Source organism: Poecilia mexicana, unplaced genomic scaffold (assembly GCF_051168715.1).
Source record: "Poecilia mexicana isolate PSO_F unplaced genomic scaffold, ASM5116871v1 scaffold_6, whole genome shotgun sequence".
Taxonomy (NCBI): Eukaryota; Metazoa; Chordata; class Actinopteri; order Cyprinodontiformes; family Poeciliidae; genus Poecilia; species Poecilia mexicana.
The window spans coordinates 20,481,899-20,505,493 of NW_028263375.1; the positions used below are offsets into that span (position 1 = coordinate 20,481,899).

Below are 23,595 nucleotides of genomic sequence, written 5' to 3' on the forward strand. Positions count from 1 at the left end.
ATATATATATATATATATATATATATATATAAATTTTTCTAGGATATAAAAAATATAGAAAATAAAAAAAAATATATTTATACATATATATTTTTTTTAAATCTGCAGCGTCTTCCCGCATGGCAATGCAACTTAAAAATAACCTAACAAATGTGACCTGCAACTGCATTTTTACTGAGTCCATGCAGAAAATAAAATGGTCTAGATAGTTGGTGTTTTTGCAGCACTCCTTCTGCTGTGCGTCTTAAACTAACAGTTTGAGCTGCTGATCGCATGAAGTCAGAGGTAGGTGGACGCCTGTGCGAGGTGTCCGCCCCTCTCTGAGAAGTAAAGAGTTAACGGAGCGGTGGGTTTGCCCATTCTCCCGCTGTGAGTGACGCGATCATCTCTCTTATCCCTCAACTTTGTCTGTTGCCAGACCAGGCAGCCGAGGTGGACGCTGGCTATCACCGCTGACATTCTGATCGCGTTCGCTCCGAATGATCACAACAACAACAACAACAAACAAACACCTATGATCCGCTTCCAGGTGTATTTATTCCCCTCGTTTTACATTCCCTTCCTTCTGGCTGCGATGATTTTTAGTTTCCCTTCCTGTCGGACTCTCCGATGTTGTGCAGTCTACAACACGAAGGCATAAATCTTTTTCTGATTAGAGGTGGATCTTCCCGGATACGGCGAGGAGGTAGCTGTATGAAAGAATAAGAAAAATAACCGAAAAAGAAGACTTTTGGAGGAAATCGCCACCCAAAAAATGCCACGGAGGAAACAAGAAGCGCCGAAGCGCGCAGCAGGTATGTGGATCCAACTATATAAAAGCGCCTAATACCAGGTCTACGATGTTTTGTAAGGCTCACTTAACAGTCACTGCATTTCCGTTTCCACTTTATGGCTTTTGCTCTGTCTGACGATGCGCCCTGGCACTTTTGGCCACTGTTGTGAAAGCTCATAAAGGCTGTCACCGACCTTTTTCCTCAAAGCGGATAAACAGTTTTAAGCATAGCGTTATGCGTTTCTGTGCTGCAACTCGGATAGATATGCTGCCGGAAAGTTTCGCCACCTATTTACAACTCAGAACTATGCATTTATATTCGGTAAGAGCGTTATGTTTGATGGTGATTGTTTGAGGCGTGTCATAAAGCGGAGCATGGAGCTTCGTGCGCATTTTGGTGGAAGTGCATAACTTCTTTCATGCGGTGAGAGAAGATGAGGAAAATGTACCTCAAAGGGTTTTTTCTCTCTCTCTCTCTCACTCTCTCTCTCTCTCTCTCTCCCTCATTTTGGGAAAAGATAAACAATCCGCGTGCGGACAATGGGAGTTTCGTGGGCTGGAAGGAGCCACAATCGACAGTTGCCATGTCTGATTTGACGGTTGATTGATTGGCTGTCATGCGGCTTTGATCTGATCCTTCCCGATTTGCATCAGAAAATCACTTCCAACCATGTGCTGCGGGCCCGTGACGTCACGTTTAGACCACTTTGAAAGGGCCTGTGTACTTTTTACTTACTCACGGTGACACGCACGCACACCGGTTCGTGTTTTTGTCCTTATTGGAACTTCCCATTGAATTCCTGTCATTTTCGTAACCTCATTTGCACCTAGTCGCAGCACCATCCCCAAACACAATCCACAGTTTGACTCTAAAAAAAAATGATGAGCCGCTGAATATTTGGGGCTCCATGGTAACTTGTCCCGAGAAGGTATTATAAGCAGCGAAGGTTCTAACAATGTAACAAATACAAGCATGCTCAGTTTGTATCAATGATGATGAAGTGACTCATGAAAAGTGGAAGAATGGGAGGGAAGTGGGGCGGGGGGTGGGGGTAGGGGGAGGGCAAAGTGATTTCATAGTAAGAAATCATACACACGCTTCAAAAAAAAAAAAGTGCACATCACACTCACTTGTTCACTTTGAACACTCACAGTAACAGGCATACAGTGGGTAGAGGAGGCGGGAGGAGTGGGTTAGGGGTTGTAAAAGGAGCCGTGTGCTATGTAATGGAGGGGAGGAATGGGTTTGCTCTGTCAGACTGGGCCGTCACAACGGCTTTGTTTCATGTTTGATTTAATTGTCTCTCCCCTGACAGGCCCATTCATCAATGGCTTTAATGGTCAATCAGAGACAGGCTGAGTGAGTGCTCCCATTCTGTTTAGCCATAAGCTGGCCTGGGCTTTTATTTCATCAAAATGCCCCAGCCCTAATGTACATGCTCACTGGCTCAGAGTGGCCGCGGGGAGCACATAAAGAATGACTGAAAGCTTTCTGATTTCAGATCAGTGAGAAGGATGTTTTTTTTTTCTTTCTTCTTCTTCTTCTTCTTCTTCTTCTTCTTCTTCTTCTTCTTCTTCTTCTTCTTCTTCTTCTTCTTCTTCTTCTTCTTCTTCATCATGTCCTCCTCTGCTCTCCACTCTCTCCTCCCCTCCGCACTGCTGCTGTTTCTCTGTTGACGAAAGAGAATAAAAGGCTGTAATATAGATCGTTTTGTGTTTTTAGAAAACAACTTTTTCTCCCTGCAACCACGCTTCTTTGTTCATTCATTCATCTATTCATTTCTTCATTTTTTCATGCTCCCCTTCCACCCCTGTCAGTCAGCCCGTGCAGCTGCAAGTTATAAAGTTGTCAACTGTTCAGTGGCACACAAAGGGTGATGATGAATTGATTGCAGCACAGAGGATGGTGATAGAGAGAGCAAAGAAAAGGATGACAGATGATGGGCCTTGATTAGGGACTTAGGGGGAGAGTCAGCCCACTGCAACCTTGAGACTTGCATGAAAAATCTACACACGCCCCAACAACACATACACACACATTCAGCTTTGCTCGCTCATTGTCTCTCAAACACACACACACACTCACACGCACGCACGCAAACACACAGCTTCTCCCTCTTTCTCTTTCCTGTCTGAGAGGGCTTCTCCCTCCACAGTAGAAAACTTGTTTTGCCTGCTTCATTAGCGTTGGTCCAATTAGCCGTGAGGCTGATGGAGTCCTGACAGGCCCTGTGATTGGAGATGACAAGCTCGGGGTGCCCAGCCCAATGAGGTTTGCCACCACTTTGATGTAATCAACTTGATATTACACAGAGCTGCTCGCCTTTGGTTGTGCTGTAACTCAATTTTCTGCTGCAGGTGACAAATGGGCCTGCGTACCTGGGTCAGGTCTGAGTGCTCTTAACAACCGAGGGCGGCTGGCCACGTAAACAGCCGAGAGAACATGGGAGGGGGAGAGTTTTTCCCGACTGTAGAAACGCAGGACGCCTTCCTTTGTGGCGGGCGATCAGCTTTACCTCGAGTTCAGGGCCTGAAGCCGTTGAATCAGCTAAAGCATTACTCTGTTGACTTAACAGGAAGCCAGCAGCAGCAGCAGCTTTATGACAAGTAGGCAAAGACTTGGATATTCAACTAAACCGCCCGAGACGTAGCGAAGAACGGGATGTGAACTAAAACTTTTTATTTCAAATATTTATTTTTAGCACCTTTAACGTGCTTGCGACAAATGAGGACTTCATGTATTTTAGCATGTGTTTGATATTTTTTTACATCACTGAAAGGAGCCACAGGTTAAAGTTAAACCTCAACCAATAGACGGGGTATGTTGTGACAGATGGAAGACTGCATTGCTTGCTAAGATACAGTATCTAAATGCAAATCATTCAATCCAATTGGTACTCGTCTTCAGTTTTCTTATATATATATATATATATATATATATATATATATATATATATATATATATATATATATATATATATATATATATATATATATATATATATAGGAACCTGCCAACATAGGTTAATGCAATTTGTTTTGACATACTGAACACATACTGCAAAAAATGAAGTCCTCATTTGTCAGAAGCACGTTGAAGATGTTTATATATATATAGTTAAAATTAAAAGTTATAAATCTTCTCTCCCTTTCGGATGATTTAGTTTAATAAACCGTGTGTGTGTGTGTGTGTGTGTATATATGTATATGACTGAGAAAATACCATCAGAATTTATAACATTCATTTTTTTTGTAATTTTAATGCAAAGACTACAAATAGCATTTAAATTAAGGAGTTTTTCCTGCTCTCTAGAGTAACACAAATGTGACACGTTAACATTTGCTGCATAAGTAGTCAGGCTGCTTGTATAGTGTCTGTTGTGATTTTTACACAGTGCCTTATGAGTTAAGTTTCTTTTTTTCCTGTGAATATTTGGGCACTAAATCAATCATTTTTGAAGGGGAGGGAAAAGTGTTAGGCTGTTTTTCCAGCCAGCTGACTGCCAGTGCCCAGCAACAGGTGAAGAGGCACAACAATGCTTTACTTTATGCTTCAGATAGTCAGAGAAAACTACAGCCAATTTCTCTGATATGACATTAAAATGACGTTACACAATAGCTGCAGTACGATAGTGGATCATAGAGGTTATGATGTCATGACGTTTTAAACTTGTAACTTTTAGTCCATTCATACTTACAGCTATAAAAATGGTTTATTCATGCTAATGTTTAAAGTGTGAGGCTTGGTTGTGATAAAAACCTACCATGCAGAAAAAAATGTATATTTCTACGCTGAAACACTTTTCTGCAACTCACTTTGAATTTAAGTGGAAACTGCCAGATAGTTTGTTAATGTTCTTTACACACTGTCTTAACTGGGTATGTTTACAAATAGCTCTGTATTATAACCCGCCTCATTTTCTATCAGAAGCTTCAAAAGCTTTGTTTCTGTGATTTTGAAAATTGTTAACATCCCACAACAGTTTCCTGTTTCTTCATGGTCAGGGATGCAGCGGGCAGATTGGCACCCGTCCTTTATAGCTGTAGATGTGAGTGTGCATCTAAATTGGCACTTATACTCATTTCGCGGGGGTCTGTGTTCGTGTGTGTGTAGGTGTGTGCATGTGTGTGTGTGTGATTTGGTTCTATCCATGAAAGGCATCATGACTGTAGTGTATCTGTTGGAGTCTGGCCTTAATCCTGTGAAACCTGTGGGCTTTAAGTTTTCTGTCACTCCATCTGTTTGTCTTAGCGCGTCACTAGTGCAACATAAGAACAGCACATGCCCGGTTAGTTTGTGACAGCCTGATATGCAGTGTTAACACCAGGCATGGGCACTTATGACATCCTTACAATTTTATAATCCTAGGTAAGAATACTACAATTTTATGGAAGGGATGTGATATGTAGTATTAAAATGTTATTATGAGACATTGCTGTGTTTTATGCAACGACTATTAAAGTAATATCACTTGACACCGTCAGAGCCTCACAAATGCAGGTACTGCTCTAAAACCAAGACCTGCCTACTGTAAAATGTGTGGCTTTAGTACATTTGTTACTTCAATTAGTATAACGGCACCACTTAGCTGCCCACAATAATTGTGTTCAATTATCCAGCCATCCATTTTCTATTCCAGCTTGTCTGTGTAGGGTCATAGAGGATGGGGTCTATCTGTAGTTGTCATTGGGCAAGAAGTATACCTTGGGCAAGTCGCCGGTCCATCACAGGGCAACACAGCACCCAACAACCAAGCACAAATACAGTCACACCTAAGTGACACACCTATGGCAGATTGACTGTAAATTAACCTAACAGACACTGAGAGGAAGACAGAATACAGCGAACCCACACACACGCGTGGAGAACTTGTGTTGTTCCAATGAATCGTCAACCAGTTGCATGCAGGAAGACCCTCGGTCGGGTTTTGAATCCAGGACCTTCTTGCTGCAAACCAAGTGTGCAACAGACTGTTTCACCATGCGGCCGGCATTCAGTCATGTTTTCAAATCTATCAGCATTTACGGTAACTCATGTAGCCAACAGTCTATTTTTTTCTCAAGCAGCAAAAGTAGGAGTCACAAACACTATTAATTATTTTTTAGTAAAATGTATTAATGTCATTCTTTTTCACGTTAACGCTAAATGATACAATAACCTACATTTACCGTTACATGTAAAGTAGGGCGATGGATGGCTCAGTTGGTTGAGTGCACACACCATGTGTCCTGCTTTTGGGCCGTTTGCTGCATTAAGTGTACAATAAAGGCAACTAGAGCCAAAAACATATTCTTTTAAAAATAACATAAAATTGTATTTTGTGGTTTATAAGCAGTCATATTCCTACAGTGGCTACAATAATGTAGCATTAATTATTTAAAATGATGCAACAATGTAATTTGTAAAAAAAATATGTTTTGATTCATAAACTTTAACAAATACATAAAATAATCACCACTAATGTTACTATAGTTCAAGTGGGTTTTTTTGGGGGGGTTTTTTCCAGAAAATGTAGCTTTTCAAGTTCTTCATAAAATAAACCCAAGCTCAGATTATCCTGTTTATTGGATGAGCATGTACCAGACATACCACTCATGTCTTTCAAGTTGAAATGTTAAAACAGTGCTGACTAATTAAAGAGTGATGTCTGGCATTCTTACAGTTAGTTTACACATCATGATTTTGTGTGTTTTTTTTTTTTTTTCCATAACTGGAACATGTTTATGCACAGCTAAATTCGCCTTCTATCAAAGCAAGAATCTTCTATCAACCAGCTGAGTAATAGGTGGGAGTGGGGCAACCCTGCGTTACTCTATTTCTGCTTTTTCTGGAGACGGGAACTTTTCAAAACTTCATTAGAACCGCTAACCGGCTCGCACATATCTGGCACTAGTGATGATGCAAACCTTTACAACCCGTGTTACAGATGCCTGCATACATGTTGTGTCTGGGTCACAAAGCAGGTGAAAACTGTTATTCCTCTTTCATATGTGTCTGCCTTCCTGCTTAAGTGTGAAAAGCGTGTCCTTACGGAAGCAGCAGGGGAGCCACAGTTTGGACATAATTGCTGGTTGACATGTTGCACCAGTACCGTCTGAGAACTCCAACAACAATTTGCCTCTGCTTGTTTGCAGGTGTTAGAGCGAGGCAAGTGGTTTGGCCTTGCAGGCCTTGTTGCTAATGAAAGGTCCTGCAGACGGATTCCGTTGAAGTTAAGTCACGTCTGTGATCTATGTGTCTGATAAGTGCATACCTAATGAGGCTGTGAGCACCAGTGAAAGGAGGAGGATGGCTGACGAAGTGTTTCCCACAGGTATTGACAGATGCCTTTTTTTGTTTTTAACTGCGGGCCTCTACTCCATAAATCCTGCCTGTGTAATGATAACAGTGCCACCCTGCCAGCAAGTGACTGAAAGAGAGACTTTAGCAGAAAAAAAGAAGAAGGGCACGAGGGGGGGAGGGGGAAGAGGAAGAGGAGGAGGCAGTGGTGGTGGGGGAGTGGGGGCGGTAAAATGGGCCTTCTCTCCTTTTTAACACACACTTGGCAGATGTCAAGCCGTAGGGTTGGGCTCTCAGAGAGGAGTGTAAGTGGTGTAGTAGTGTCACAAATAGAAAACTGTTAGCCAGTCGCTCTTCCCTTTCAGCTTTCAGTGTGCTTTCAGCTGAGGTTTTCAGCAGAGACTGCTGTCTTGGCACCGACTCGGAGGCTTTGTAAAAATAGTCCCACCGCTCTTGTGATGGATGCAGCTGCACTGTGGCGACAATTGGGACAGGCTGGATCCCCACAGCCCCACCAACCCACCCACCCACCTTTTTCCTCTAAGAAGTGAGAGAGCTGGTGGGATGTGTGCTTTTTTTTTTTTTTTCGGGGAACCTGAGCTGCTCCGTTCTTTAGGGGTCCTGAAACCCAATCCACGAGGAGAATAGGCCGGCCATGCCAGAGAGCCGATTTCCTTTTCAACAGAGTCATTTATCACTGACCCACCCTTCGCTTCTGACACGGTGACGTGTGTCATTTATCAAACAGGCTTTACCAGATACACACAGAATGGAGGTGGATAGGGGGCAAGGAGGGAGAGAAAGAAAGAGGAAAAACAAGACAGGGATTGGACTGAAAGAAACCAAAAAAAAAACAAAAAACAGTCCTAAAAGTTAAGGAACGGAGAGTGAGGTGTAGAGTTGGGAAAGTGAGAGATAAACTTTTGTTTGTATGCGCGTGAGTGATTTTCCAGGAAAGAGTGAGTTCTCCTGAAACCCTCGAGGAGGAGTGTTTGGGAGGGGGAGATTTTTTTCAGATGACAGGAAGGATTGAGTTACACTGAGCTGCGTCTTGATGAGTGACAGAATGTTCTTCCATGACACGTCACAAGATGTCTCAATAAAGGGGAGAAATATGTTTTGTCGGTGTACAAGTCCGACAAATGTGAAAGTGTTGTTTACTCATAATATATGTACAAAAGACACACACGGAGAGAAGTACCGCAGATATGCGTGTGTGTGCGCGTGTGTGTGTGTGCGTGTGTGTGTGCGCACATGAGGCCATATGGCGTCAATGTTTAATGTGTGTGCACTGCTCCCTGATGAATAGGGCTGACAGGTATCACTCATGCAGCAGCCTGGCCTTTAAATGAACCCGGGCTGCTCTGCTCTCCCGTGGCCCTAACAGGCTCTCTCCAAGATGGATGCTTCTTTAAAAATCAGATTAATGATGGATACCAGGCTTATAGCGCCATTTATCATGAAGAATATTATTTAGGCCGGCCGTGTATGGCTGTAACTGGAGAGCCAGGACGAGAAGAAGCAGGGTGGAAAGCCTGAGACAGACACTCACTGTGTGATGGATGGCTGAGCGCTCTCTGAGTGTTACTAGACACCAGTGCCGCAGCAGTAAGCCATAATCAGATAGCCCAGGGATGTTTATCCCGCAACTACACTACCCAGATTGCTTTGCCTGAGGGGTTGCTTTATGAAAGATAGGCGGTCATTATAATCATCTTTTAAAAAGTTGGTCAAATCTGGCGTTGGCTGGTATTGGATTCTCGTGGGTTGATAAACAACAATCATTCCTGCTGTTGTTGAACAATTGATTATTACAGTCACACCGAGGACTAGACCTTCTTTCAGTCTTGAGGCTACAAAAAGGACCTGATTTAGACAAGAGTCAATGTTAAGTCTGACTGGTGTAGACCTTTTTATTTGGTCTAGAATAAACCCAGTAACCATAACCCAGAACTGTAAGAGGGCTTTGTTTGACTCGGATTGACGAAGGAATATGACAGCAATGACACCAGACTGCTCAAAACGAAGAGAAAATTCAAGTTCGACGCATCATGAAGTATGCTGGTCTAGGTCTACGAGTACAGATGTCAGTAAATCAGAGGCCATGTCATTCTTGGTTAAAACAGGTATATGTTTACACTTTTAATAAACATGTAAAAACAGTGTTCAAAATCACTTTTAGGCCATATATCAATTTTAACCCAGATATCTGTAGCCGATTGATAAACTTTGGTTTTAGACTGAAATTAGTCTAAAACTAAAAGAACTTAAAATGACTAAGCTGATTCAAAATGAATTACGTTGTACTAATAAAGCAGTGCACATCAATAGGTTAGGGATGGTGGTACATTACCCAGCATTACTCTACACTCTGCACAACGGCAAAAAAAAATTCTCTTTGCGTCAGCATCTCAATAAAATTAATATCTAGTGATTATTAAACTTTTTTTTTAAATCTTAGGATACCTTGATAACCGGCACATGATCCATTGTTGTGTCTAATGGAGAAGTAAAGGGTATTTTTGCAGGTGTACATTTTTATAAACATCCAGTGGAAGTGACACAATTATCTGTACGTTTCCATGTAGTTTTTTCTAGAAAAATCCCAAGAACCGTCCGATTCAGAAAGATATTTGATTTGAAAGTACAGTTAAAAGGTCAAGGCAAGGTTAGCTCCGCTGTTCTGAAAGAAAAGTGAAGGAAAAGAATGTTTTGTTTTTTGTCCTCTCCTTGTTCCCTTTCTCTGCCTTCTACGTTGTCCTCCTCCCACACACTACAGTGATTTATGGTGACCATCCATCTTCAGCTTGCGTCCATCACCTCCTCGTTGCTAGGCGATCATGGCAGCAGCTGTGTGTTGTAGGAGGGATTTAGTTGTCCTGCTCCTCAACCCAAGTTTATTCTCTCCTCTCACGACCTTTTGTTGGCCCAAGATCCAGCTTTGAACGTAGCGCTCATTTAACTTCCAGGTTTTTTTATTTTTTTTTTAGCAGAAGAAGCCGGTCATCTGCAAAGCCGAACTCCCCTCAGAACCTTTTTGGATTTGGACACTTGCAGAAACTCATCAGCTATAGACTATAGACCATGATTTCATATCCAGTTTTAACCTTTTTAATTAATGTTTTTAAAAGCCTAGCCTGTTTTTTTTCTTTTCTTAATTTTGATGTGTTTAGAAATCTGTTGTTTTTGGAATTCGTTTAGTTTTCCTTGAACAATTTAACTGAGATTCTTTTATTGTACAAGTATTAAAGTTTGACAATGTCTTAGACACTTTACACGATGAACAACAACTGACTTATAGAGGTCTCTTTAATTTCTTCCAATAAGCTCTATTGGACGTCTGGCAGGACGGGAAAAGATTTTTTTTTTCCCTTGTTAGTTTAAATTGTAGTCATAGATATTTTCTTTGTGCGTCTTGTCTGACTCCATATCAGAACAACGGTAATGTGAGTCTGATTCCTGTGTGTCCTGTTGTAACAGTTTTGCTTCAGACAGTTTTACAACTTCCTGCTCTCGGCTTAGAGCACAGGCAGGAGGAGATCAGGCCGGTTTTAAACAAGCCTAGTTTAAACGATAAAACACTGTTGGTGGCAAAACAAGCTAAACATCACAACTGCTGATGGAGCAAACCCACAGGCTTTACTTTTCCCACAGCCTTTTCATTGCATGCAGTGTAATTTGAGCTACAAGGAAACATTCAAGTTTGCCAGCTTAATTTTTCAAGGTGTTTACGTTAATGCTTTACAATTTGTTAGGATTTTTACCATTAGTGTCCGCATCCTGGTTCAGGTTGCACTCTGAATCATTTGCCCGAGGCAGGAATCTTGTACATGCATTAAATAAAAATCCCAAAAAATCATGCAGGTCCTGTGGTACTCATCAAAGCTTACCTGGTATGCTCTTACTTAGGAATCTCCTCCTTACTTTTCTACAAATTTTACACATCACAGCTAGAAGTGCTGGTGCACTTGGACTGCTCATTTTCTTGGGTAGTTATTGAAACATGTATCGCCCCTGTGGTGTGCATTTAAACAATGCAATCCAATCACCTTAGATTGGGTCAAGTGTGAATACTGAAATATATATAAACTGATCAAACTCGGAATGATTTGTTTTCCAGTGATTGCGGGTGTTTTAAGATAGTTTGTGTATTTGAAAAGAGATGGCTAAGATCTATCTAAATCTCTTTCTCTATATATCTTTATGAAATAGTCTTAACTCTCTCTGTTTATATCAGATCAGATTTTTTTGTCAGTTATCATTTCTAATAAGCTACATTATAAAAATTAAATAAAAATGCATACCGGTTTGAAACCTCACAGAGATTTGACCTAGAAATGCTTGGGAAAAGCGCACAAAGAGAGAGGCGGCAAGACGGAACACATTTTTGTCAAAGATAGAGTATCACAGCAATATGTTGCCTTCTCTTTTAGTCGCTATATCGATGGCCTTGTTTGTGCACCTGTGGAAGAAGGTTGTGCAGATTTTGTGTTTGTTTCCATTATATTTTATCACTTATTGTGGCTGCTTCAAACTGGGGCCGGATGCGTTCCGTGACCTCCTCCTCCTCTGTGTTGGAGTAAGTACCAGGAGGCCTATATGTGTTCGTGACTTGTCTCCTGTCAGATAAACTGGATACATTTTCAGGTCGTGGGGGTCTGTGTGTGCAGCTGGCAGCTTTGAGGTCCAGCCATAACACAACAACCAGCTGAGGGTTGAATCCATTCGCTTGTTCGCTCTCTCTCTCTCTCTCTTCTCACTATGCGCACTGACAAGGTTCAGCCCTAAGCTTCGCCTGGGGCCAGAATGATCTCTCTGTTTTTCCCATCTCCCATATCACACATCCTGCACTACAATTGGCGGACACAATGTATTCACAGTGCCATCAGGGGGTAGGGAATGCACACAAATAAAACCCGACAAAGACATCCATGATTGCCTGGAACAACACTGCATGTAAAAGCTGAATACTGTCGCAGAGTTATGAGCTGAGAACCTATAAAAAGGAGAGGGGCGCCGTTCTCCTGGTCATCTCTAAAAAAGCGACTTATGTCAGAACATATTAATTTTTAAAGTGGCCACAGATCACCTGTTACAGTTTTTCTCGTGGGACTTAAAGCCAGCTTGAAGGGATCAAAGGGAAAAGAAGGAGAGACCTAAGTTTGATTGAGTGTGTTACTTTGACACATGTGTACAAGGGAAAGGCATTTTAGGTATGTTACTGATCTGCTCCTGTTTTGACAGAATGGGGTTGTTTTAGACTAAATTTTTCTAATCTATTTAAAGAGTTTTAGACAGCTAAGAAACTTGAGAAGAAACTACAAAGCAGATTTCTTTTTGTTTTTCATTTGATTGAGAGTGAGGTGGCTTCCTGTCCTGTAATGTTCCTGAGCCATTTCCTGCCAGTAAGGGCCCCCCACAGAGGACTGGTGTTGGTTCAAGGCATTCAACGTCCAGCTGAAATATTGTACGCATGTCAAGACAGATATGTCATGCTGTGGTAGTTTTAGTTATGGTACTTCTTTCAGAGTTAGTCTTTTGAGAGTACTGATCGACAAATGAATAAATATCCCAAAAGAAGCTAATTTCTTCTTTTCTTTTGATGACAAGCAATAATAAACCATATCCCCTTTAAAATAGCTTCACATCATCCAGAAGACGTGTTATTTTTTTCTTGCTAGGTGTTTGGTTTTATTGTTGCTGCTGTTCTTCTAATGTCAGCTCAAAGGGAACACCTAGTGGGACTACTCCCAGTTTTCTGTCTAGACTCCAGAAACGTACACTTATGCAACCGACTGACATTACTTGTACAGTAACATTGTGCTCTGTTTGTAAAAATAGTACTTTTGTACTTTCTAAGACTCATTTCTGATCGCCAATGTTTCTAAAGCTTCGACCCAGGAATACTAATTTCAGCCAATTCCAATTGCTTTTAGAAACTAAGGTTGCTCCAAAATATTGTTATTCTTTATCTCTTTCCATTATTGGTCATTACTTAAAGAAGCAGAGGCAACACAAAGTTCACACATTTTTTAAGACATAGATCAAGGGATGATGGAATGGACATTTTTAACATCTTAGTGCTGTCCCTTAAGATGTTAAAAATGTCCATTCTAGAAATGGTAGTGTGGCTAAAACAGTAGTCTTCATGTCTATATCTTCATAAATGTATTCGCAGCAGGTTTCATAAGCACTAAAAAATTAAACAGAGCAGCTGTATTGTACTGTATTCAGCCTTCCTGTTATCCTGTTATCTGCTAAAAGTCTTGTTCCCTCTTACTTTCTCGCTGCCTGAATTAAATTAATCAGAATGCAGTTTCCTTTTCAATTGCTTCTCGCACTTTAATGCTTTCTTTGACTTAACTTTTAATCTTCTCGTTGATAACAAAAGAAAGCAATGCGTGAGCCATTTTTTCACAATAGTAGCACACACATACACACAGACTGAAAAGTGTTATTATTATGAGATGGTACGTCCTTCATGTGGTGTGTTCACCGATTCAGAAAGTATCACTTTTTTTGAGTTGTCATCGTCAGGTCTGATTACATTTTAAACCAACAGGTTCTGCACTTAGCTGATTTCTCTGTGTACCTCATCAGTTTATTAATTGAAAATATTATTTTATGTTTTTTTTTTAAAGACATTGGTATATTCATAACAAGTGCTGCTTTTATATGTAGTACAGCTATTTTAAGCACTTTTTTTTTTTTTTTTAATAAATATGTTGCTCGAACCAGCCAAACCTTTCTTAGGGAGGAAAAAGCTGTAAAAATGAAAGATTGTATCTATCGCACAAAGGACAACCCTTTTTGTTATTTATGTTGCCTCAGGCAAGGTTGTGTTTTTGACCAAGCAATCATTTAGCTACGAGGGTCAGATGCAGGTACAGTTTCTTATGGACACATCCTGTTTACCCTGCTTCTGTAGGGTGTGATCTGCCTCCCCAGACTGTTTCCCCAGCTGTGGAACATTCCTCTTGGTCATCAAGACGATTTTCAAAAAATAAAGGGAAAAAAGGATATTTAGTGATGGTGTGGTAAATATAGTATTAATTTGTTTTGGAAAGTTAAAAGTTTGCAGATGTGTGTTTTGGATTTTTTTTTTCTTTTACGAGGATGAGATGCATCACAAGTGTGCAGATTTCTTCTCCAAGATGCCATGTGGGATTTTCTTTAATCACACAAGGACCGGTTTAAGACACAGCAACGGCAGAGTTTAAGACTTCCAGCAACCCTTGAAGCGAAATCCCAATATGACAGAGAGAAGGAGACAGACGCTGAAAGCCTCCATGTCAGGGACAGCCACAGCACCTTCCTGCCTAATCACCCCCACCCCCTGCCCTCTCTGTTGTTCCTGGTCGTCAGAGCAGCACTGCAGTATTTCTATCAGATGATCTCTCCCTCCTCGTCTGCGGCCCTTATGTTTATGAAAATGATACTCCACAGGAATGCTTCCTGCATGCCAAGATGTCACTGTCTTTCCTCATCACTTGCATCTACGTGCATGTTCGAGTGAGTTTGTGTGTGAATGTGTATGGAAGTGGGGGCGGGGGGTGATATAACTGACTAACTTTGTTTATAATTACTTGGCATGTATTTGAGGTTGAGCCGTGTGCCTCTGAACACGAGACTTCCATTTTCCCGCAGCTTTTGTGTTTCGCGTGAATTTGTTGTTGCCTTTTCTTTTTTCTGCGAGCGGCGACGGAGATGTTGATTGCATGAAAGTGCACCTCCTACCATTCTTACCCCACCCCACCCCAAAGGAATCATTCAGTGAACCTAATGATTCTTGCCACCACTACCCCACCCCTATCCCCCACCACCATGGCATCAGCTCAGTTTATCATTACAAGAACCCGCCACACATTCTTGCTTTCTTTTTTTCCCTTTCTCACACCCACACATATAAACAACCACCAGGAAGATTCTGAAAGCGGCTTGCCCCATATGCTTAGATATCACTTATGGGCTGCAACCAAGAGTATTGTTGTATTCAGAATATTCATAATTTATTCTAAGAGAGCCTCTATATTCCCATCACCTTTTATTAGCTTGATAAATCACCTCTGTTGTCAGTCAAGGCAGGGAGAATAATTGGATGTGGTTGTCGCCCTGTGTGATGGATTATCAGTCATTGGGGATTAAATTAACAGATAGTGCTCAGACATAATGGTTTTTGTTTTGCATTTTAAATTGCCTGGGAGCACGGTTTGACTCTAAAGGTTTTTATTGCTGGTCTTTTTGGACTTCTCTCTCTCCCTACCTTCAGTGCTGCCCGCTCTTCAATAACCCTATTGTCTTTAAATTTAAAACAATTTCCACACAAAGATGGAAGTTAAAGTGGTTTCAGAATGTGCCTACAAGGTTTCACGTGGAATATGATAATGAAATTCAGAAATGCACTCATCACGATTTAACCTTGCGCGTATTTTCAGTCTGGGGTTTGTATAATGCTTTGTCTGGTCCTAAAACACAATTCTATTATTTTAAAACAAAAACACATTTTAAGCTGTGTTTAGCACTATTAGCATTAGCAAAACGGCAGTTTCAGAGTGTGTTCCCTCAAAACGATAGACTCTTGCTCCAGTGCTGAGTTTTCAAGAAAATTTTCACATTATTCAGATCCACCGTGTTTCAAAGCAGACAAAGATTGAAAGCTTAAAAAGACAATGCAGGCCAACTTTGCTGAATTCTGCTCAGATGAACCTGTAATCTGGTCTAGTTTTTTCTCGCTCTCTTGTTCCTCACATTTCAGTGGGCTACATGCATTTTGTAGGAAAAAAAAAGATTTTTGTTTAAAATAGTTTCTAACATCTTAGTGCTTCCTCTCCTTAAAACTCGTTGGTTTTAACAACCTCACTGAAACTGTAAATAGGTCAGTTTGTGAGCTCTTCACTATGTAACAATATCCACACCAAAGGGTGTTTTCAACATGACCATTTGGCACTTGTATATGCCATTTACACAGACCTGGAACTGAGTTTCTGACTAGCTAGTTAGTGGTCATGATCAAGTATGTTAGAAAAGTTTATGATTGTGATATTATTGCTGAAAACGGCTATGATGCTGTTTACAATCTATCCTTGCACAAGATCCCTACTCCACTACATGAGCTTTAGTGTCTAAAAATATACATCAGGTGTGGGAATTAAGAGTTGTTTAAGTCCACCCAACTAACCAGATATACAGATTGTGAATCCATGACAATTTCTGTTTAATAACTTACCAAATATTCCAAGTCGTCCATTGAGATTGTGATATTGCATTCACTAATATTGCAGTTGGGATTGAAGGTTTATATAATGCGCCTTTCTTGGGTCAAAAAGATTCCAGTAAAAAAAAAAAAAAGTTTCTTTTCAACTTTTGTTCAAATAAATCAAATGTCTAGCAATATACCAAGCTATTTTAATGCTAGCTGACATTTGTGACCAGCTTTTGAGGACACAACAACCCAACCTTCCTCAATTTTGTTTTTATAAACATTAGAAGGAAAAGTAAAGTGAGAGCAATGAGGGCGGCAGCTGAACTCTATTTGCAGGGAGACATATCCCTTGTACGTTTCTCTGAGCGCGAGCAGTTTACCTCTTCACCCCTTCTCCGTTCTTCCACCCCTCCCCTTCTTCCCCTTCTCTCCACGTCCGCATTATCATAATTGTGTCCAGAACATGAGGGGCCGGGGAAGTGATCATGTCATTTTATTTACACCCTGCTTGGCCCTTTTTACAAACGACATGCCACTGACTGCCAAGCGGACTGGGGCCCGACGACATCTTTTGATCAGGGCTGTCGGGGCCTATCAGCGGAGAATGGCAGGTAATGGATACCCAGTGACAAACCAAATCTCCGGGAGGACGGAGAGTGGGTCGCACCTGCCAGGTCTCCATTAGGCTGGCCTCACGGTGGGGCTGCCTGCTGACTGTGCCCCCGGGGTCCAAATCAGACCAGCGCCAGCCGCATGGCTGCCTTGAGATTGGCTGTTAGCACTGGAAATGAGAGTTATTTCAGCTATGACATTTTTGTTTAGACTGGAAATGTGTGTGGGGGTGGAGGGGAGGGCATGAAAGATTTAGTCACATAGTGTATTTGTGTTTGTGTGTGTGTGCGCCTGTTTAAGCTCAACTGTGTAGCTGATCAAACCATCTGAGTCCATATCCAGGGTTTTTTTTTCCCCCTCCCTAGCATTTGTCTTAGTTTACAATATTGTCCAAACGGCCTCAGACCTGTCCACAGGCCATCCACTATTTTCAGATTATTTGTTTTTTTTTCCCAACTTGAGCGGTTTTCTGAGTGAGACTGTCAGGAAATGAGGTAGAGGGGCCTCGGGGGCGAGTAGTGGCTGAGTTGGCGTTAGACGCGTAGACCTGTCGCCACGGGAAACACGGGAATCTGTGCGTGTTTGTTTGTATGAGGTGCGCTTATTTGCGGACACATGCGCACACTTATCTCTCCTCGTGAGCGCACTGGTCATTGACATGCAAACTGACAAGCCGCTTATTTTCAGGTCAACAATCCTTTTTCTCAACTCCTGTGTAATATCTTCACGGTATGAAAAAAACTATATTAGCATTTCTCTTTAACCTGGTATCTATCTAAAATCCTAAAACAGACAATAAAATGGTCTAATTTTATGAAAACCCTCAAGTTTTCATACTGTTACAAAATATTGTGTTCTTACAGTTATAATGATAGCACTCTAAAAATGTATTATTGTGACTTTGAGTAGATGCAAAGCTACATATTTATGGCACCTAATTAAAAAGGACTTTAAGTCATGTGAACTCTATGGTGGAAAATCTTACTCTTTTTGAAATCGTAACTTTTTAAAACATCAAAGTACCAGGCCTGCTGACTTCTTGCTTGAAATCTAAATTTATTTTTTCATTTTTCAAATTTCATCCTTTTATTTTAAAAAACCTGTACTGTATGACTTCAGTCCGCTTAACACAGTGGGTTATCTAGTTAACCTATCAAAATGTAATCGACAAAAATTTTGACATCCCTCTCGCTTCGACTTTTTTTTTTTTAGAAAAATCCTTTTTGACTGTGTTCATGCGGGCGTCAGTCTGCATTTGTGTGTAATCAGAGAGAAGGCAGATGAAGAGGCGTCAGACATATTAACTGACAGATGGAGGTTGATCCAACTCATTTATTACCCCAGAGGAGAATGCCACAGTGAGATTGGGCTTCATTAATTTCAGATTTAGTTTTCATTTCAAGCTGTTGTGCCCTGAGATAAATAAAATGGTGCATTATGTTTTTGCCAAGATATTTCTTTTTTTGTTTTCCTCCAATAGAAGGAGTGTAAAGAGGGGAGGCATAAGTTCCATGTGGCTGGGGTAGTATATAAATACAGGCTCGCCTAGAGGAAAATAACACCTCAACGGTTGATGAGGTGAAATGGGATGACTGTAATTTCTCAGCTCAGCTTTAAAGGCTCCCACACAGATGGCTCATTTATCCCTGGGAGTCCTCGGGCACACATTGCAGGGAAACTTTTTCTCCAGTTATTCTAACATAGCATGTACTCTCCCTGCAATTTAACTCATCTTATTCCTTCTCCCTTTGTCTCCATTCTCCTTGCAGCTTACTCTCCCGAGGAGCTGGCAGAGCAGATTGTGGAGGAAGCCGAAGCAGGAGAACAGCCGTCAGTACCGCAGGATGATGACCTTCCCATGAAAGAGGAATTTGTGGAGCAAAGTGTAGGGACTGCCAAGGAGCAGGCATGTGACCAGGAATCAGCTGAGGCCACAGAGCTCTCAGGACAAGAGATGGACAGTGAGTCACATGCAAGTGAAGCCAGTGATCGCCTCTCAGACTTTGAGAGTCCATCCAGAAAAGCAGAATCCAACTTGGTCCCAGCATCTTTGAACCCCAATGCCAAAACGCCTCCCATAGGCATGGATACATTAGAACAAATGAAGGCTATCTACTCAAGTTTCCTGACCAGCCCTTTGTGGTCACCACTGAACTTGAACTCCACACAACTTCAGACACAGTCCGTGGCTTCGACAGAGAAGCCAGCCCGCAGCAACAGCACTAGCAGCAGCAGCAGCTGCAGCAGCAGCAGCTTTGACTGGCATCAGTCTGCAGTAGCAAAGACCCTACAACAACACCCTCCTCAGAGCCGTCACCCTGCTCCTTCTGAGCCGAGCCTCTTTAGTACAGTCCAGCTTCACAGGCAAAATCCAAAGCTGTTTGGCTCCATCTTCACTGGGGCTAGCAAGTTTCGCTGTAAGGGCTGTAGTGCAGCTTATGACACTTTGGTGGAGCTGACCGTTCACATGAACGACACAGGCCACTACCGAGACGACAACCAGGACAAAACAGGGAGCGGTTCAAAGCGCTGGTCCAAACCCCGTAAGAGGTCCCTGCTGGAGATGGAAGGAAAAGAGGATGCCCAGAAGGTTTTGAAATGTATGTATTGCGGCCATTCCTTTGAATCACTCCAAGATCTCAGTGTCCATATGATTAAGACCAAACACTACCAGAAAGTGCCTCTGAAGGAGCCAGTGGCCCCAGTGGCAGCCAAAATCATGTCCTCTAAGAAAAGGGGACTTGTGGGTTTGGACCTCACCTCTTCACGATCGAGAGAAGGAACCCCCAAAGCCAAAGCAGATCAGAGTGAACCCTCACAGAAACCGTCCTCCAGCCCTTATGCTAATTCTAACCACCGATACAGCCACCAGAACGGTGCCAGCTATTCTTGGCAGTTTGAGTCTAATAAACTCCAGATCCTCAAATGCATGGAGTGTGGCAGCTCTTATAACACACTCCAAGAGCTGAGGACTCACATGATGGTGACTGGACATTACCTGAGGGTGTCCAGCTCGGTCGGTAAGAGAATTAAAGCAGTTCCTGAGGCCACCTCCCCTAGTCCTGGGCGGGTCACCACACCTACTGATCAAAAGGTCCAGTCCGTTCCACTTGCACCCTCCACCTTCTCTCCTCCACCTGTTCCAACCAACACAACTCCAGCCACCTCCCCTCCTCTGAAAGAGATCAAGAAAGAGGAGGTTGAGGAGGAGTGCACCAAACCAGAGACTGATATAAATGAAAAGCAAGTCATGGCTACTGTTGGGAAAGAGGAAGACACTGAGGGAGAGGAAAAATATGGCATTTCAAAGTATAATTATCTTACAGAGGATGATCTGAAGGAGAGCCCTAAAGGAGGTATCGATATCCTAAAATCACTGGAAAACACTGTGACTTCAGCGATCAATAAGGCACAGAGCGGGAATCCAAGCTGGGGTGGCTACCCTAGCATACATGCAGCCTACCAGTTCCCCAGTGCCCTTAAGCTTCAGCAGGGCAACATAGAAAAGAATTCACAGATGAAGTTCTTGTTCAACGGAGGGGATGGGGCTTTGTCATCTTATGCTAAAAACCAGCCTCTTATTTCCCCTCCACTAAGTCACTCTTCCCCCTTTCCCACCAACAACTTTCAAGCAATGGAAGATTTAGTGAAAAAGGTGACAGAAAAAGTAGCAAAGGTGGAGCAAAGGGTGAAGCAGTTGTCTCCAAAGAGGGAGAACCAGCTGTCCCCTTGTAGCAGCGAGGCTGGAGAATCACACAAGGGAGGAGAGGCTGACTCACCTCGAGAATGGAGGGAAGTTACTCCAGCCAATAGTGACAGGGGGAGCCATAGTGACAGGGCATCCCCAGCAACAGAACCCAAGAGGGACTCAGCAATTAAATCTCCCCTTGCTTCCACACTAAGATGCAGCACCGCCATTATCACCGGTCACACTCCTCCCGAACAGCCCTTTGTCAACCCACTAAGTGCTCTTCAGTCCGTAATGAACATTCATTTGGGGAAAGCAGCCAAACCCTCTTTGCCAAATCAAGATCCCCTTAGCCTGCTTTCCAGGCTCAGCCAGAGCATGACTGAGAAGGCCGCAGTGGCTGCTTCCCCGTTGCAGACCAAAAAACCAGAAAGTGTTGTCGATAATAGTTTTTGCCAGCCCAGTGATGACCAGCCTATTGACCTCACTAAAGGTAAAAATGATAAAGGAGGTTCTCTGGGATCAGGCCCCTTAACACCCTCCTCTACCGGCTCCTCTGTCTCCCCCATCTCGCTTGTTACTCCTGCGAAGCTAACAGTTGTGTCTCCCTACACGTCCAGCAGCCCTCTGCACGAGAATGCATTGTCAGATATCTCAGACATGCTTAGAAACCTGACGCAATCTCACCCTGTCACAAAGCCTCCTTCGCGGTCCCGTGCAACCGAAAAAATCGAGGTCGTAGGCACTACACAAGATGAGGACGATGCGTCTCTGCATGGCCACAAACGTAAGGGTCGTCACTCCAACTGGAACCCGCAGCACCTCCTTCTCCTGCAGGCCCAGTTTGCCTCCAGCCTGAGGCAGACTTCAGAGGGGAAGTATATAATCAATGATCTCAACCCGCAGGAAAGAATGCACATATCTCGCTTCACAGGTCTCTCAATGACCACCATCAGTCACTGGTTGGCTAACGTCAAGTACCAACTGAGGAGAACGGGCAGAACCAAGTTCCTCAAGAACCTTGACTCTGGTCAGCCGATATTCTTTTGTAGTGACTGTGCCTCTCAGATCCGGACCCCAACAGCGTACGTGGGCCACCTGGAAGCCCATCTGGGCTTCAGAGTCAGGGATCTGGCCAAGCTATCTCCCAAACAGACTGCAAGGGACACAAACACTCTCACTGAGAAAGTAGCGCCCCTGGATTCCTTCCTTTTGCCACAATCTCCCGATGACTGCAGCAGTAATGGAGCTGTGTTCAGCTGCCAGCTCTGTGTCCGTAAGTTCGCCACTAAGCACGCCATCAAGCTTCACCTCAGCAAGAGCCATGGAAAGTCTCCAGAGGACCATCTGCTATATGTTTGTGAACTAGAGAAACACTAAATTACTTGTAGCACTAGACATACTGGAAAATGTATGTAAAAAGACTGCTAAAAACAAAACACTTAAAAAGAATCTCCAAAATGTTGGATAACACATGAAGACACCATTAACTAGTGTTTAAAAAGGTTAGCACAATGTGTTTACCTTAGTTTGGCCTACAAACATTTCTTTATATTTCAAGACATTTATTTCACATCAAAGTATACTGTAGCTCAAAGATATATGGCTTCCTCTGTCTGCGTTCACCTTCATAAATGTGTAAGAACGCAACAAAAAGAAAAGCAGTTGACTTGAAACCTATAAAACATAATGTATTTATTTTGTATTTTGGAAGTAAGAATTTGACCTGGTGGTAGACTGCATGTTTTACTGTTACATTTGTACAGTCCTGTCTTGTCAAAAGTTAAAAGTTCCCTTTCAGATTAAGCATTTTTAACACCTTAAAGCAGCCAAATTCCTGGGTTAAGCTCCTTAAAAGGATCTGCCAAACAGCAGAATCATCACTTTTGTATTGTTATCAATTATATTTGCTGATTGTAAAATCTGCCTTATTCATCATTACTGAGTAGGGAGCACTTAAAATCCAGGTCTGTGTAAAAATGTACATATATTGTGTAAGCTTACAATTTGCTGTTTAAATTATGCATACTTGTTATATTTCCTAATTTAAGAGGACTATGACTATCCACTGGTGCAGAGCCTTTGAAGATTAAAAGGACACTGTTTTGCACAATAGTTTTATAAATGTTATTTGATATAAAAAGACACAATACAGATATGTTGATGCCTTGTGCTTCTATTATTAAACTGAATTAACTGCTGAAAAAAATGTTTGTTTCATGCTTATTAACCAGGTTAAATTGCATACTACTTTTAATTAACAATTCAAGTTTTAGAGCAGTGCAATTATTAACAGTTGCAACCTAGTTATGAAAATACGATGCATTGCAGTGCCTATCAAAAGAATAAAGATTATCCACATTTATTTCATGTTACAGCCATAAACTTCAATTTGTTTTATTGGGATGTGATAGAGAAACTCAAATAGTGCATGATTATGAAAGGGAAATACATAATCAATCCTTCAGCATTTTTACAAATAAAAAATTAAAAATGTGGCTTGCATTTTTTTTTTTTTTGCCAGTCTGGTTCCCTCACATAAAACCCAGTGCAATAAGTCGCCTTCAGTAGTCACATCTCATGTCTAAACAACCTCCACTCAAGAAATGTTTTGCAGAAAATTTAACACCACACATCAAACTGAACACACCATGAGTGCAGCAAAACATGGCGGTGGCTGCATCATGCTGTTTCTCTTTTTTTTTTCTTCTTCTTCTTTTAGCGAGTTCATTTAAGCTGATCACAGTTGAGGTAGAAAACCTTTTACTTTTTCTTTGAAAACCATGCACAGTTTACTTCCAGTTCACAATGCAGTCCTACTTTGTTTTGACCCGTTCACATCTCAATATAACACGTTGAGGTTTGTGGTTGTAAGTGGTGGGAATGCGTTTGCAAGGCCTTGTATTCAAAATGAATCTAATTTTTCTTCATTGCCACACAAAGCCACGATGGGATTTAGATGACCTTTTGCATCCCAAGGTTACATCTGCAGATGTGCAGTGAAGGAGCTCAAAAATACGCCACAGCGCGTAGAGCCACAG

The 23,595-nt window shown here is 42.0% G+C and overlaps 1 protein-coding gene across 1 annotated transcript; it reads left to right on the forward strand.

The window, feature by feature from the left end:
* The first annotated feature begins 326 nt into the window (after window positions 1-326).
* On the forward strand, window positions 327-22,763 carry tshz3a (teashirt zinc finger homeobox 3a). The gene is made up of 2 exons (XM_014988909.2): window positions 327-794; window positions 18,636-22,763. Exons 1-2 carry the CDS (start codon window positions 755-757, stop codon window positions 21,932-21,934), a joined length of 3,339 nt encoding a protein of 1,112 aa, XP_014844395.2. The 5' UTR covers window positions 327-754; the 3' UTR covers window positions 21,935-22,763.
* Window positions 22,764-23,595: the final 832 nt, after the last annotated feature.

What these genes read in the sequence shown, in the direction of transcription:
- tshz3a (XM_014988909.2), top strand. Translation starts at nt 755, where the DNA reads ATGCCACGGAGGAAACAAGAAGCGCCGAAGCGCGCAGCAG. An exon ending in AGCGCCGAAGCGCGCAGCAG is followed by an intron (nt 795 to 18,635) that starts GTATGTGGATCC and finishes TTCTCCTTGCAG; the next exon opens with CTTACTCTCCCGAGGAGCTG.